The following is a 17,084-nucleotide window of genomic DNA, read 5'->3' on the forward strand; positions in this document are numbered from 1 at the left end:
GCACCCGAGCCCGCGGCCGCTGCGCTTCCTCTGAGGGTGAGCACTTCCTTACCGACGGGGCAGATCGTGTCAGCCACCACCTCTGGACACTCGGGAGACGACTGTACTGGGAGCAAAACGGTACAAGCGCTGCACGTTGCTGAAAGGACCCGGGCCCCGCCCCAGAAACGAACCAGGAGCTCTGTGGTTCACCAGTGCACATCTGTCCTCATGCAGCCAGGCCGCTGGCATGGGCGTGCCCCGTGCCAGAGGGTGACACACCACGTCCCTCACAAACAACCTGCCGCAAACACCTCCGCCCGCCCGAGGGGCCAGGCCACACCCTGCCCCTCAGGGCAGGCAGGAAGTGCGGCTTCTACAGCTTGACACCCACTGAACTCCACCCTCCGCCACTGAAAAATCTGAGCCTGTGCTTATCCTGACCTCCAGCACCAGCGAGGTCGTCGCAGGCCCGCAGAAGGGGCAGCGGGGCTCCGGGCGGCACCCAGAGCCCAGGCGGGGGCAGGATGGCCCTGACCAGGGGGGCTTGGACCCTGCAGGCATCCCTGCGTCTGTGAGAACAGCAGAGTCTTAGGTGCATTCCCAAGGCTGATTGAATGGTTTCCCCCTTTGATTTAAGGTGAATGATGAGATCACGGGGCCCAAACAGCGGCTGGGAGGTGAACAGCGCCCGAGCCCGGGCACCGGCTGCAGCTTCAGCCTATGCCACCAAATCACTCATCTGCTCTCAGAACAGCATGAGGGAGCCGGACTCGGGGGCACAAAACAGCTTGGAAGTCCCCAAATACTCGAAGATGAAACCGCGTACCACCCAGTCCAAAGAGGCCAAAGAAGGGATCCCTGGGTGGCGCAGAGGTTTGGCGCCTGCCTTTGGCCCAGGGCGCGATCCTGGAGACCAGGGATCGAATCCCACATCGGGTTCCCGGTGCATGGAGCCTGCTTCTCCCTCTGCCTGTGTCTCTGCCTCTCTCTCTCTCTCTCTCTCTCTATCATAAATAAATAAAAATTTAAAAACAAAAAAACAAAAAAAAAGAAACAAAAAGGCCAAAGAAAAAGCCTCCAGAGAAGCTGAGATATTTTTAATTCATTTCTTTTTTTGTAAATGAAAATGAAATTAAAACTTATCATAACATGTGGGATGCGGTGAGAGCAGTGCTTACGGGGACATTTATAGCAGCGACTGCACGTTCACAAGGAAAGATCTAGCGTCAGTAACATCAAGACACCAGCAGAAACCAAAGAATCAGAGCAGAAATCAAACAGATTCTATCTCTAGCCAAGCTAAGAAGCTGGAGAACACAAATCACTAATAATGGGATGACAGAGGGGCCGCCCTGTGGGATCGGGGACCGTGGCTCCCAACACCACCACCCTTGTCCAACCAAGAGCGCCCCCCTCCAGGCACACTGTCAGCTCCCCGACCATAACAGATGCAAGGACCCGCCAGGTGGGGCAAGGACGTGGGACTTCCTCCAACTTTCTGCTCAACTTTCTGCAACATGAAATGGCTTGAAAAATAAGGTTTGCTAATTTAAAAAGAAAAAAGCACCAGTGGTTCACACACATTTTCCTCAGGAAAGCGGCAGACATCAGATCCCTGGCCTGCAGAGAGAGCCCTGGCCACAGGCTCTGGTCATGGCAGCCGAGCACACCCCCTGTCCCCTCGAGCCCTGGTCTGCATGGGCCTTGGGGCTGCGGTGGGGCCAGACTGCTGAGCACTTGGACCCTAGTGCCAAGAGCAGGTGAGACTCCCGTGAACACAGAAGGGGAGAGAACAAGCCAGGAGCCGTGCCGGCCCTTCCCTCCTCGGAGCGGGGTCCTCGCATGTGCACAACTGCTGGGAATCCTTCAAGCAGGACTGTCTGACATGCACGACGATCACCATCCCCAGAGCTCCCAGGCCTGCTCTAAAGGGGCCAGAAGAAGGCCAAGGTTTGCCCTCAGAGCTCACACAGTTTCACAGCAAGCCTACAAACAGAAGAGCACACAGCGGAGTTAAGCAGCAGCCGGGCATCCTCGGGGGAGCCGGGGAAGGGCCCCGGGGCCGCTCAGGTGGTGGGTGGGAGACCGTCTCCCTCCCAGTTTTGACACCACAAAGGACCCCTCCCTGCCAACACCTTGTGCTCATACTACCCACCCAGGGTCAGAGAAAGAACACAGCAACTAATTCTTTTTTTTATATAATAAATTTATTTTTTATTGGTGTTCAATTTGCCAACATACAGAATAACACCCAGTGCTCATCCTGTCAAGTGTCCCCCTCCGTGCCCGTCACCCAGTCACCCCCACCCCCCGCCCTCCTCCCCTTCCAGCACCCCTAGTTCGTTTCCCAGAGTTAGGAGTCTTCCATGTTCTGTCTCCCTTTCTGATATTTCCCACACATTTCTTCTCCCTTCCCTTATATTCCCTTTCACTATTATTTATATTCCCCAAATGAATGAGACCATATAATGTCTGTCCTTCTCCGACTGACTTACTCCACTCAGCACAATACCCTCCAGTTCCATCCACGCACAGCAACTAATTCTTTTTAATAAAGTGCTTTTCCAGAGACCTTTAAAACATCAATTCCAGAAGGAAGCAAGATATTGTTTAGATCGCCTTTTCCCCCAATACTAGGGAAATACTCCCCAATACTCCTTCATCTCTCATTGGCCCCAGTTTGTGACACCCTCTTTCTGACAAATGCCTTTTACTGCGATCACAGAATAGATGGATTCAAGAAACCACCTGCCATCCTCTGACCTTCTACGACTGTAAGGGCGACATTTCGGAATGAAAAGGGGCTGCGGGGAAAGATGCTGATGTGTTTCCGGAGGCTGTGTGGATCCAGGGGAGCTCTGCCCGTCTGCAGGATGACACCTCGAGGCAGGCACACTGCACACGAGCTGTCACCAGGCCTGGAGCCAGGCCAGCCGACACATAGCCTGTCCTGTCCTCACAGTCCCGGCAACACCCACCTGCTATTCATGATTCAGATTCCCAGGAAACTGGCCTGCCCAAAGGCAGCATCCAGGCCAGAGATCAGGCTAAGCAGGACAAGGACCTCCTCCCTGGCTATGGCCACTGGCCACTGGGATGTAGTCTACACACTGGATGACTCACACACACCCACGTTCCTCAGTTTTGTGGTGGATCTCGACTGCAGTGATGGTTGCACAGACCTACACGTGTGATAAAACACACAGGTGCACACACGTGCATGCACACACGCGGGTTTAGACACATAAACTGGTGAGGTCCAAACAAGGTCCGTGTCCTGGCTACGGCCAGTCAGCAGGCTGCAGCCACAAGGAAACAGGGTGAAGGAACACGGCCCCTTCTTTACTGTGTTCTGTATAAATAGGAGAGTGCACAGCTGCTCATCATTATTCCTCGTGTACTATTTTTTTTGCAACGTCCTATGAATCTGAAGCCATTTCAAAATGAAAAGTTTAAACACAAGACGAGAAGGACGACAAGCCCCACTCAACAAGGACGCCAAAGTGATCAGGGTAACACAGTGTGAAGGGCATGCCGGACACACAAGCTGTCTCCACAGAGAAGCGATGGCGATAGAGCCAGCACAAGTGGCAGGATGAGCCCCATCACCCCATATACGCCCCCGCAGCCCACGGCCCACAGATAAAGTTTTCGAGCAGCCTGCGCAGGAGCGGCGCTCACCATCACGGCAAGGACTGCTCTGGGCTTCGGGCACAGATGCGCATCCTGCACGACCTGCCGTGTCTGCTAACTTCGGCAGCACGTGCAGCCCCCTGGCCAAAATTACACGTGAGGGGCACTGTGACCTTCCCTTGCACCACCTCTTCCTCCAGGTCTGTGGGCTGAACCCTGGAGCTCCCAGGGGCCTGCACACCCTGGGACCACTGTAGGCAGAAACCCCATGCCTGAGAGCCCAGAGGAAGCCAAGGGTCAACAAGGAAATGGAGGACACGTGGCTGGACAGGTGCCTGGAGGTGGGGGCGGGGGGGTCCCACCAGCCTCCTATTTTGGGGCTTCTGCTGCATCAAGCACTGTCTCGTCTTCCCAGAACCCTGCTTTACAGAGGAGGGAACAGGCTTGCTGCCCCCTGGGTCATACACCCAGGCCAAACCCCAGCCCTGCACAGGACCACTAACGAAAATGCTCCTGTGTCTTGAGGTCAGGGGCACTGTGCTGTCTGGTCAGGGTTCAACATCATGGGCTCTGGGCATGAGCATGGGGTTAGGAGCTCGACTGGAACCACAGAAGCAGGGTTGCCCTCCCAGCGGGTGCTGTCCCAGATGCTTGGGGACATGTAGTGCCCCCAGCTTGGGGAAGGGAGGGCTGGGAACTGGGGTCCCTGTCGGGGGGGAAGCTTTGGATGCAGGGAGTTAGTCTCAGGTGACACAGGGCCAGGCGAGCCAGGGGAGCCCTGGGGACGCGTCAGACAACGGGAAACTCAGTGACTGGTCACTCATTTGCTGGTGTAGGAGCTGGAAGTGCACAGACCCCTCTGGCAACCAGAACCTGAAGCCTGAGGCTCCGCATATTGCTCCCACTCCAGGATTTACTTCTGCTTGCCTGTATTTTCTCTTTACCTTCAGTCATGTGTGATTATTGTCCTTTCTAATTTTATATTTTTAAAGCTGTTCTAATCACACATGACAAAGTGTGATAATAACCAAAAGAATACGCAGAAGTAACACACGCCTCTATTCACTGTAAGAAGACCTACCTTATAACTGCCATTCCCCGGTGAGACCAAAGTGCCCTCTGCTCCCACGGCCCCACCAAGGGCTCACCTGCACTTCCGAGTCTGCATCCACATGCTGCAGCTGGAACCATGTGTCCCTGTTATGATACTTCGGCAAGTCTTCTTTCTGAATGGCCACCTTCCCTACAACAGACGCAGAGGAACAGAGGTCACGGGGGAATGAGTGGCACTCTCTCCACGGACGGGCAAGCTGCTAAAACCACATGTCCTCCTTCCAGTAAGATCAATACGGGCAACGATTCATCTGGAAGGCCTCCCATGAGATCCGTCTGGGGCTGCCGCCCGGCCTGCTCCTCCATATGAGGTTTAGAAGAAGAAAAGGCTACCCTTCTGTCGGGTCCTTGGGAACTCAGCACTGGCCACCCCAAAATAGGCCACTAGGAGCTGCCGGCAAATGAGAACGAGCAGGTGCAGAAAGAGGTCTTCGTGGAGTCCCCTAAGCTGCCCACACACAGAAACTTCTGAAGAGTGAGGCCTGCCGCAGACCCTCTGCTGGGAGGTGTTAGGGCAAAAGGTCAGGCAGTGCCCCAAGATGGTCCTGCATGAACAAACCTGACTCCACTCGTCCCACGCGCTTGCCTTCCCACTGTCAGCCATGCTCAGAAGCCCGGAACCTCCCCCCTCATCAGGTGGCTTCTCTGGGTGTGGGCCGCTCGTTGGCCCAGGTCCAGCCAGCTCCTGGAGGTACTCCTCACGAGATGCCTCCTGCCTCACATAAGCTTCAGGCATGAGGAGCTGTTCCTCTCAGCTAATCTCTTCTGTGAATCCGATTTCACAGGCCCTGCCTCAGCAGGTGGAGGGAGGTTCTGAGAGCTTGGTCAGCCAACCTCTGCCCTGGATTCCGGACCCTGTGAGACCCACCCATGGGGCACAGAAGGGTGTCTGGATGGCAACACACGTGCAGAAGAGCCATTCCAAGTGCCCAAGCGCTGGGACCTGGGGGTCTCATGTCCCTGCCTTCAGCCCCCATCTGCCTGTCAGCGGTGCCATTCATCACTTCAGCACATTTACATCTCTCACATTCTCAAGAGGAAGGTCACCTTGCACAGCCAGTTATCAAACAGCCTCAGGAAAGACCCTGGAATCACCCCACTGGGGTTGTCAGCAAGGCCAGTACTTGTGCCCCTGATGTGATGTGGCACATCAACACCCCATCTGCCTAGACCCCAATGGTCCAGCTCCCACCTGCCAGAGCCACCTGGAGCCACACACGACAGCTCACTGTTGACAGGTGGGTACAAAGAGGGGAGGCGGAGCACACGACAGGTAGGTGCAGGGACATGCAGCAGGCAGAGTCTGCAGAGGACACTCCACAGAAATGCAGAGAGAAGCCCAAATCACAGGCCGTCTGGGCTTTCCTCCAGCAGCACCCAATCACCGGGCAGGATGGCTCCCTGAGGACACCTGCTCCTTCCCCGCCTCAGTCCTCCCCGCTCCCCACATTGGCCTCCCCACCCCCCCAGAGGGAACGCAGTCCTTCCTCCCTCTCAGCTCCTGCAAACCCCATCCTTTGCCCTACAGTGGGAATGTGATTTTAAGTCTCAAGGGAATAAAGCCGTGGAAAAAATTCTGGGAATTGAACTGGGCAATATATTTCATTGAAAAATAAATAAATCTTCAGACTGACATTAGTTCAGCTGGGTAAGAGGATGATATGTGACTTTCAAAACGTTAAGTCGTTGCAGTGTGTCTGTAAGCTTTAGCTGCAAGAGAGAGGGGCTACATATTTAGTGCTTATGTGAATCCCACAACTTATACATCATCACCTGGTACACAAATGTGTACTTTTTAGCACATATATTAGTGTTTCTTTTTTTTTATTTATTTATGATAGTCACAGAGAGAGAGAGAGAGGCAGAGACACAGGCAGAGGGAGAAGCAGGCTCCATGCACCGGGAGCCCGATGTGGGATTCGATCCCGGGTCTCCAGGATCGCGCCCTGGGCCAAAGGCAGGCACCAAACCGCTGCGCCACCCAGGGATCCCTATATTAGTGTTTCTAAATGCTGTTCAGACACAATGCCTGACCCACGAACTATAATACCTACTTACATGTGTCCCAGTCTGAGTGACATCAAAAGGTCACTAAAGCACTCTGGGCCTCACTGACCCACTTGGACCAACAGGCAGGCGGTGCTCCTGCCTTCACACATTAAAACCCCCATGGATCATGTGCTCTGAGGTCGGTCAGGCTCTCTTCAGAAGACACGATATGCCCGGGAAAACTCCAGAGGGCAAGTGATGTGGGGAACCGAGTACAGGACCTGGTGAAACTTCAGGAAGGCTGGCTGAGGCCAGATTTAGGGAGGAACAGATGCTTCCTGAGACGAGCTGGACATGTATCACAAACACTGATGAGAGAGATCAAGGAAGACCAAGCACGAGCCCTACCAGAGGGTCTGAAGACTCCAATTTGTTAAGATGTGAATTCCTCCCCCAAAATCAATCTGTACACTATGCAATCTCAGTCATTCTGGAAATTGAGAAGCTGATTAAACAACATAAGTGACAATTCAAGGGTCCTCAAATAGCAAAACAAGTCTGGAAAAGAACAGAGTTGGCACTCACGCCGCTGACTCAGGACTAGCTAAGGCCACTGTCAGCAAGACCACGGGTATCGGTACAAGGAAAGGAGTATGGATCAATGGAACAGCACAGAGATGCCAGAAATAGGCCTGTATGCATAAAGCTGGGTGATTTTCAGGAACACACCACGGTTACTCAATGGAGAAAGGACAGTTTTTCAATAAACTATGCTCATATCACTGGACACTTACAAGGAGAAAAATGAACTTTGTGTCATACATACGATTCACCTGAAACACATGTAAATGGAGGAAATAAACCATAAGCTTTAAAAAAAAAAAAATAGAAGAAAATCTCCACCACCCTGGAGTAGGCAAAGATTTCTGAGCTATGACACCAGAAATACAAACCGTCAAAGGATTTCGACAAATTGGACTTCATCAAAATTAAAGACTTCTGGGCTTCAAGAGACATTGGTAAGAAAACAAAAAGAACAAAAGGGAAGAAAATGCTTGTACAACAAATGTCTCATGAAGAACTTAAATGCAGAACACACAAAACACTTTAAGAACTCCATAATAGGGGATTCCTGGGTGGCTCAGCAGTGTAGCACCTGCCTTCAGCCCAGGGTGTGATCCTGGAGTCCTGGGATCGAGTCCCGCATCGGGCCCCCAGAGGACGAGGGGGCTCCGTGGGGGGCGGGGGGGCACCAGAGCTAGAGGGGGGAAGAGGGGAAAACACCCTGCCTTCCACAGCAGCCCCAGAACCCTGCTGGCCCAGATCTATCTGGAACTTGGTGGCTGGGGGAGGGAGGAAGCCCAGGAGCAAACGAGGGACACAGGGACCATTTCCTAGAATCCCGCTGACCAAGTGGCATCAACTAAACAGACATTTCCACCAGTTTCCGTCACCAAACCGTCAATGCTAATCTGAGCATTTGGTCTGCATCCAGAACTGCTGGAAGGTGGTGCAGCTCTTGTCCAGTGGGGACAGCCAGTCTGTCCAGCAGCCTCATCCCGGTAAAGGGACATACCCTGTGTGCGAGCAGCCAGCTGCTGGACCTGCAGCTCCTTGACATTCGTTATAGGCCAAGACCATGTGCCTGGAACCCCTCCCTCTGGTGCTAAAATTCTCTACCTAGGAAACCCAAGGCTGCCAACTAAGTGCAAGGGAGCCAGACAACTGCAGCCGATCCATGCCCTCCTCCGCAGGACACTTTCATTGGACCCCGAGCCCACTCTCTACTACACTCCTCACCTCGAGGGGCCTGCCTCTCACCTGCAGCTGACCTTGCACCCATGGCACACGAGTGAACTGGTGGGAGGGCGGTGAGGTCAGCTCTCCCTGGACCAGATCATGGCACCCTACTCCTGCAGCTTTGGGTTTAGGAACGGGCCCTCAGGACGAAGCTCCAGACTCAAGGCTATGTGTCTCTGGCTGGCTGTTCACCAGGGTATGCACGAGGCTCCTCCAGGCCTGTGACCCCATCAGATCAGGCACTAAAAACCCTGATAGGCCAGTGACCTGGTGCTCATTCCCGTGACACAATCTGTACTCTCACCCTCATAACAGCGTAATTACCAGCCATAATTCTGGTTTCTTCCTGGAGATCCAGATGGCCACTATTCCTCCAGCAGCAGAAATGAGGTGGAATGTCTAGGTCCAGCTGCCAAAACACCAGTTCAATGCCACCAACAGCTGCCAAACCATGATTTTGCTGGTTATCTTTAAAAATAGCAGATACTGGGGGGATCCCTGGGTGGCGCAGCGGTTTGGCGCCTGCCTTTGGCCCAGGGCGCGATCCTGGAGACCCGGGATCGAATCCCACATCGGGCTCCCAGTGCATGGAGCCTGCTTCTCCCTCTGCCTGTGTCTCTGCCTCTCTCTCTCTCTCTCTCTATCATAAATAAATAAAAAAATTTCAAAAAAAAAAAATAGCAGATACTTAGGGCACCGGGGGGGCTCAGTTGGGTAAGCATCTGCCTTCGGCTCAGGTCATGATCCAAGGTCCTGGGATGGAGTCCCGCACCAGGCTCCCTGCTCATTGGGGAGCCTGCTTCTCCTCCTGCCCCTGCTTGTCCTCACTCGTGCTCTCTCTCTCTCTAATAAATAAAATCCTTTAAAGGAAATAAATAAAATAACAGATACCTTAAACAGGATAACTAACAAACATCTTATTTGGTTATTTTGAGGAGAAATAATCTCACAAATCAACTTGAGCAGTTTCTCTAAAATGTGCAAATGTGCATTTTTTTCCTCTTAGGAGTCCCACTCAGAAAAGATTTTTCATAGGTTTCCAAAGATTAACAAACTCATCTTTATTTATAGTATAATCCAGGCCAATTGCTAAGAGCTCCACTGTGGGGTTTACCCGTCATACTGGGGTATCAGATCTGCAGAACCACCAGGGACCATGCAACACCCTCTATCTCTGTCTGCTTCATCCCTTTTGTCATTTTTTGCTTTTTAAATATTTTATTTATTTATTCATGAGAGACATACAGAGAGAGGCAGAGACATAGGCAGAGGGAGAAGCAGGCTCCTTGCAGAGAGCCTGATGTGGGACTCAATCCTGGGACTCCAGGATCAGGCCCCGGGCCGAAGGGAGTCCCCCTTTCGTCCTTGAACAGACCTTTGCACACCCAGCAAGTAATGATTAGAGACACCCAGGCCCTGCCTCGAGAAGCTCCTAGGCCCATGCACATCCTAAAAAACTCCAGCTATTTCTACTTAAATCATAGCACCCTCCAAGAAGGTAGCTGTTGGAAATGCAGGCTCTCAGGTTTTGCCCCAGCCTATGAATCAGCAGTGGCATTTTGACAAGTGTGCAAAGCTCTGGCCTACACTGCAGAAACACCACCAGAGGCATGGATCATTTCTGAATCAGCACCTCTTTACCTCAGCACCAAAGCTGCCTTCAGACTTTCTAAATTTGAATTTCTGGTCATTGGTCAAACAGAAGACTATCACTCGTGTTTGCTGGACTAGGAATGCGGAGGCAGGCAGCACGCTCAAGGTGGCTCCCACCACAGGAGGCACACGGTCAAAGGAGTTTCTGGTGGGACAGGAAGAATGCTCCCTTCCGACCAACAGGCTTTGCAGAAGAAGGGCCTCCCTGGCCTGTGGCTGGCATCTACCACCCTGCCGTCCTGGACCATGCAGAGCTACCCTCTTCAGGTAGAAGAAAACCCAGCACAAGAATCTGGTATCTAGATGTTAGATTCACAGTCATATGGTTCCATTCCAAAAATGAGAAATGTGTGGCCAGGACTAGAGCAGATACCCATGAGGATGGGGAGTCCTGAATGAGTCAGCTTTATGGGTTTACACCAAGTGTGTTTTTGGTGCTGGGACATATTTGGGGCTGGAAGTGGTGTGGACAGTGGTGAAAGATGGTGGAACAAGGTACAGGATGAGGGCTAGAGGATGGTAAATGTTACATGATGGCTGGGGAATATGGAGAACATATGAAGGGTGATGGATGGTGGGGGGTGGGGAATGGTGGAGAATAAGTGGTGATGGCAGAGAAGGGTGGACGGTCTGATGGTGGAGGTGGGTGGAGGGTGGTGGTCTGATGGTAAAGGAGGGTGGATGGTAGTGTGATGGTGGAGGCGGTGGATGGTGGAGGAGGGTGGATGGTGGTCTGATAGTGGAGGAGGGTGGATGGCAGCTGATGCATGATGGGTGGAAGGTGGTATACGGTGATGATGGGTTTCTGCTCATGGCAGATGTGGAAGATGCTATCTCGTCCTGGCACGAGTAAGTCATCTGTTACCACTGTCATCCCCACGTCCCACCTGCACACCCTCCACTAGGACCACATCCACAATTTCCAGCCCTGTGTGTGTCCCAGCACCACCACCACCCGCCCCGGCTGATGCAAACCCATAGCCAGGAGTCATCCTGAACTTCTCCCTCCCCATCAGCCTGCACATGCAACCAACGACTGCCTCCAAGTGAAGTCTGCAAAGCACAATGTAAAGCGACATGAAAACCTGGGGACCTGGCTGCAGGTGTGCACACCATCTGGCTTGTTTCTACCAGCTCCCCCTCTGAAGGTAGAGCGCAGCAAAGAATTGTGAAGGCTAAAGGGCTCAGATTCATAGAGCACCTGGAACAAGCCCCTGCACCTACTAAATACTCTGTAAACATGTGAAATAAGTAAATAGATATGCACCAGATACTTCCAATTTACATCGCTTTTCCTTTCCTACAACATGAATCACTGCTGGATAGTTCTGGAGTAAGTGGGCAGCACCTACCATTCTTTCAGAGTAAGGGTAGGGAAGAAAGGAGAAAAGTCAGAATGAAAGCCAATCAGATAGCTCATTAAATGGGATGGTGTGTTTACACTCCCAGGACCAAACACTGATTTCTATCTTCAGCCATGAAATGTTTTTAGTGAGCAACATAGATCATTTAGGCCCTAATACAGGGATTCCATTCAGGGATTTCTGGTACAACTTTGGTACACGTCATCATTTTTCAGCTAAGCCGCCCTAGCCAGAATAAAGCAAGGATCGACACATTCTCTGCCCCACACGTGGTCCAAGACCCAGAAGAGGAAAACCAGGTGAGAGAGAGTCCATGATGGAGCGTGGGGTGGGAAGGGGAGGGCAGGCAGGGCAGGGCTCTAAGGCACATCCCCTCTGGCCCCCAGGGACAGGGCAGGAGCAGATCAGCAGGTCATGACTGTTGCCACTACCAGTGGGTCTGCTGCTTCCATGGGAAGGTGACTACTGCCCTCTCTTGAACATTGGCCACAGGAACGTTCATTCACACAGCAGGCAATGGGGGCCCAGAGCACCAGGGAGAGCAGGCACCCTGAGTGCTGGACGGACTAGGGATGCTCTGCATGAAGTTCAGGAAGCTACCTGTCACATACTGGTAGGATGAAAGGTGATCCAGACTGGGAGCGGGTGTGGGGTGATGGATGGGAGACCCATTAAAGGGTCTTTGGAGGAACCAAAGCAGGTGTGGACACACCTCCTCCTCTCCTGCCTCTGACCCTCCAAATATGACAGGAGATACTTAGCCCATTGGCTTAGTACCTGCTGGCTGTGTATCTTCAGGCAAGAGTGTGACGCCCTCTGAGCCTGTGTCTACTTCATGTAGCAAGTGGAGGTAGTAGCTATATCCAGGGGCGAAGACACAGGTCAAACGCATGCTTTCACGGGAACACTGGCACAGTGCCCGGTACATACATGTCTCCATCTAACTCTAGGAATCACCTGAGGACTCCACTATGGAGTTTTAGGCTGAGCCCCTGACGATGTGGGTCCGTCGGCATGGATGAAGGCTGGGTGCCTGGGACATGGGAGAGAGGCTGAGCATGAGCTCAATCCCGCAGCACAAGTCTGATGTTGGAGAGCGAGGGCATGTTTAGAAGCCTTCTGATGTTGGGAGGGTGTCGTAGGAGCCCCTTGCGGAGGGCAGTCTGCACAGGTGCCCAGTGGGGTGCACACTTGTGTGTGTACATGCAGATACGTTGAGAAATACAGATAACCATTTGGGTCAGATTATGGAAGGTCTTCAAGGCATGCTATGGAGTAGAGTTCTTTCTCCAGGCCAAATCCAGCCGTGAGGCTAAGAAATCGGCAATTTCTTTCTTCCTTCTCTCTCTCTCTCTCTCTCCTTCTGGATAAATTGAGCTCTAAAATGGGAGCACATGACACCAGAACAGGGTTTCTTCAGGAGGGAGACTATCTATAACACACTGTGAATTTCTAAGGTGGAATAAATATAATGAACAGAGGTATTTTCAAAAACCATCCATTTTCTCAACAAACGTTTAGTGACTGCCTCCCAAGCCAAAGGGAGAGACCCGACAGTCACTGCTGAGCCCTGCCTCCGCGTGGAGCTTTTTCATAGGTGAGCTATACACTGTGAGGAGGTGCTGGGGCCCGTACACCGAAGAGGCAGCTCGGGCCTTCCCAGCACAGGGTCAGGGCTGCCGCTGGGAGGGGAGAGAGTGGGCTCCAGGGTCCCAGGTCAGGAGGGTGAGGAAGAGGCAGGGATGGGCCTTACATGGTGATGCAGAGCCTTGGGCAACGAGCAGGAACTCAGCACAACCAGACCCAGAAGTAACCGCCAGATGGCATGATGCTCAGAGGCCGAGGGACAGCTACAGGGGAGGCCACCACTGCCCAGAGTGCTGCTGGCCTGGGTAGGTGACCTTCTCAGGGGCCGGGACACCCAGGAATGAGGCATGGACACTCCATGGTTCAAGTGCTCTATCCTGGAGCTAAGTCCCTCAGCATCCCCCAGGAGCGGCCATGGCCACAACAGGGCCATCATAAGGTGCTTGGAACCCAGCAAATACATGTGCACCCACAGTTAGCCTCTTAATTTCTAGTTTTGGTGCCACAGAGACTATGAATAGGGTCTTCCTGGGACAAGGACCCTTTTGACTCGAGGAGGCTGCGCTGTTCCACAGCTCTCTTCTTTCTCCAGGAGTGCTCTGCTGAAATGCCAGTGCCTGAGAGCACCCCAATTCCTCTGAGAGCCCCAGGGCCCAAGAGCACCCCAATACCTCAGAGAGCCCCAGGGCCCCTGAGAGCACCCCAATACCAGAGAGGGATGTCAAGAGTCAGGGACAAGTGTAGTCTGGGGATTTGCGGGGCACGTCCTCTGCACACTGTCCCTTCAGAGGGGCGGGGCCCTTGGAGGTCATCTGGGGACAGGCTCCGTGGTCACTGTATGCTCACTCTGAAGGACAGTCTGAAGCCCTTGCTCTGGTCTCTCCCATGTGAGCTCCCATTGTGGAGCTCCTCTGTACCTGACGGGGCTGGAGGGGACCTAGGCAGCTTACCCCTGCCACAGGAGGCTCAGGGACCCACCCAGGGCAGGGGGGGACGCCACCACCAGGACAGCAGGTACCCACTGCCACCTGTGCTGCTCAGCACAGCCGGGAAAGCCAGGCCAGGAGTGTGACGGACGTTGCTGGCTCAGAGCAGAGAGCCCAGAATGAGGCCCCACCCAGAAGAGACCGAGAGGATGAGAACACCCGCGTCAGCACCTACCTATGATGGAGTCCCTCCGGAACACGTCTCTATCGAAAATGTAAAACGACAGGTGCCGAAAACTCCGAGGGATTTCGCAGTAGAAGTCTTCTCCATAGAAAGGGCTGAGAAAGAAGCGGAACAGGCTCTGTTAGGTTCCGGATGCAGTGGCCCGGCCCCCCCCAGGGTGGGCCGTCTGCACACAGGCCACCAGCCTTGGGCACACACGTTACAGCACTTTTGCATGTATCATAAACACGCCACTTTGCGTTTCATCTGTGAGGTGGGAAATGGCGGTTTGCTCGCTGGGGTTGAATGTGTGGGGTCATAAGGCCGCTGCACCGAGTGGGCACTGGCAGTGCTGGCGGAGCTCTGCACAGTGAGGACAGTGTCTGCAGTGCCCCGGGACTGTCTCAGTGTCCCAGCTCCAGGCCATGCTACTTGTTCCCTGGAAGTTGGGGTGACGTCTGCGCCTCTCACGGGGAGAGGACGGGCCCCCCAGGCGGACCCTCCATGGATTCACAGAGACCCAACAAGAGCTGCAAACCCCGGCTAAGCGGCCAAACCCAGGGCTCTGTCACTAAACAGACCCCCAGCTGCTCGTGGGGAGCCAGGCTGAGTCCGCGCACGTGGCCTGCACACAGCAGACAGACGCACGCTGGAGACGCCCTGGCTGCTTCTGCGATGGTCAGATTACGGCACACCACGGCCTCGGACTCGGCCAGGATTCCACTTCCACGCATGTTTACAGCCAAGGTCCAGAGCAGCAAACGTGACCCATCAGGGAAGCTGGAACGATATAAGCTCCTGCTCAGGCTGGAATGAAGGTGGAGAAGGTGGCCAGTGTGGTGCCCCATGGCGGAAGTTCACAGTGAGGGACACACATGTCCCCGGAACTGCCGGGACATTATTTTAGAAAACATGCCGGCAAATCCCAGTCGAGGGGCAGGAAGCTGGAGGTTCCACGCCAGAGAACCCTCTCCAGGGTGAGAAACCTTTAATTCCATACCCATAGATGTCTAACACAAGCCGTGAGGTCATGATGGTCTCCAGAGCAATCACGTGTGACACGTGGGCAGCACATGGATTCTCCTCAGCGACACAGAACCCCACCCCATACCCTCAGGCATGCCACTCGGGGCAAGGCTTCACCTCCGAGGGCACAGGAAAACCAGGGTAGTGTCTGCACCCAAGGAGAGCACTAGACTGCAGGGAGCCACACTCCACGTGACCTGCAGCAGCACGACACCCAGGTGTGGGTGGCAGGCACACGCTCGTGCAGGCTGGCGGGGTCCCAGCCAGAGCATGGGCCTGCCCTTGAGGGCTCCATCTGCAGGTACCAGCTCCCCGCTGACTCCCGCTCGTCCCACTGACTCCTGCTTGTCCCAAACTCAGCAAAACCACCCCAGCAAGACATAGCTTTCCGCCAAATGTGTACATTCTTAGAGCTTCCCTGTGCTTCCAAAGTCCCCTACAAGTTCAGTTGTCTGCTTTAAAAAGAGGAACATCGTGGATAAGAATGTTTCCTATAACTTTTAATTTTTATTTATTTATTTATTTATGATAGTCACAGAGAGAGAGAGAGGCAGAGACACAGGCAGAGGGAGAAGCAGGCTCCATGCACCGGGAGCCCGACGTGGGATTCGATCCTGGGTCTCCAGGATCGCGCCCTGGGCCAAAGGCGGGCGCCAAACCGCTGCGCCACCCAGGGATCCCTGTTTCCTATAACTTTTAACTAGAAACACTAACAAGTGCAGGGAGAATGTGGAGAAGCCAGACAATGCAGGGATGTGCACTAGCTCGGCTGCTTTGGAGACAGTGGCAGTTCCTCAAAATGGTGAACAGAGTAACTGTGTGGCCCAGCAGGCCCAGAGCAGCGGGATGACACGTCCACACAGGGGAGGGTCATCCGCCTCAGAGAGCAGGCATGCTCGGGGACCTGTGGCCCACGGGTGAACCCTGACGTCGCGACACTCCGTGAAAGAAGCCACAAAGGCCACACACTCCTGTGATTCCATTTCCACGAAGTGCCCTAAACAGGCAAAGCTATGGCTGCCGGAGAGCAGTGCGCCAGTAAGAAACAGGAGTGAAGGGGATGAGTTTCTCTTCAGGGACACGAAAATGTGCCAAGTACACTGAAAACCACAGAATGAGACATCTTACATATGTTAATTACATGGTATGTGAATTGTATCTCAATAAAGTTATATTTTAAAAATACATAAAAATCTTAAAAATACATAAAGATGTCAGGAAGTGAAAACCAAGTTAACACCATAGGGAATATCCTCCTGGATTTTTTTCTCTGAAACCATATGACTATAGAACAGAAATAGATGTGGATGGAGACATATTTTTGAAATAAAAAGTTGGATTACATTATACATCCCAATCTTTTAATATCACGCCATGGACCACTTCCCAAATAAGTGCATAAAATGTTTGTTGCCAAACAGCACCTGAGGTCTGAGTGGGCCTCCCTGGGGGTCAGAAGTTCCCAACCCCGATGGGCGCCAGTGCTGTCCAGATGCACCCCGGCCATCCACCTGTCCCTGAGGGGCCCCCAGGGCACGCCTGCTTGGCAGAAGGAATCACACTGTGCGACTCTCCAGAAAGCGAGCGCACATTCAGTCCACTCCCCGACCAACACCGCGTCTTACCAACATTTAAAGACTCGGCTAATCTGATGGCAAACAAGCCTCCTGCTTTCACTGGCAAAGTCGAAGTCACTGGTGCAGTGCTGAGTAGGGCACTTCAGTTGCGACGCCTGGGGCCCGTGTTCTATTACTGCCCACCTTCTCATGTCCACTGAGAACTTTCTAA

The 17,084-nt window shown here is 53.3% G+C and overlaps 1 protein-coding gene across 3 annotated transcripts in view; it reads right to left on the reverse strand.

Annotated features, from left to right (window-relative positions):
* The window catches only part of RASA3 (RAS p21 protein activator 3), a 108,709-nt gene that overhangs the window by 36,751 nt on the left and 54,874 nt on the right, over positions 1-17,084 (reverse strand). For 2 of the 3 annotated variants that reach the window (XM_025441337.3, XM_049099212.1), the window contains exons 3-4: positions 14,283-14,386; positions 4,764-4,858 (exon numbers count right to left, since the gene is read on the reverse strand). In XM_025441337.3, the coding sequence (XP_025297122.1) occupies positions 4,764-4,858; positions 14,283-14,386 (199 nt within the window). Of the gene's footprint in view, positions 1-52; positions 202-4,763; positions 4,859-14,282; positions 14,387-17,084 lie in introns of those variants that run through there. The other variant, XM_025441336.3, reaches the window with a different exon arrangement.

Source organism: Canis lupus, chromosome 22 (assembly GCF_003254725.2).
Source record: "Canis lupus dingo isolate Sandy chromosome 22, ASM325472v2, whole genome shotgun sequence".
In the NCBI taxonomy this organism is placed as follows: Eukaryota; Metazoa; Chordata; class Mammalia; order Carnivora; family Canidae; genus Canis; species Canis lupus.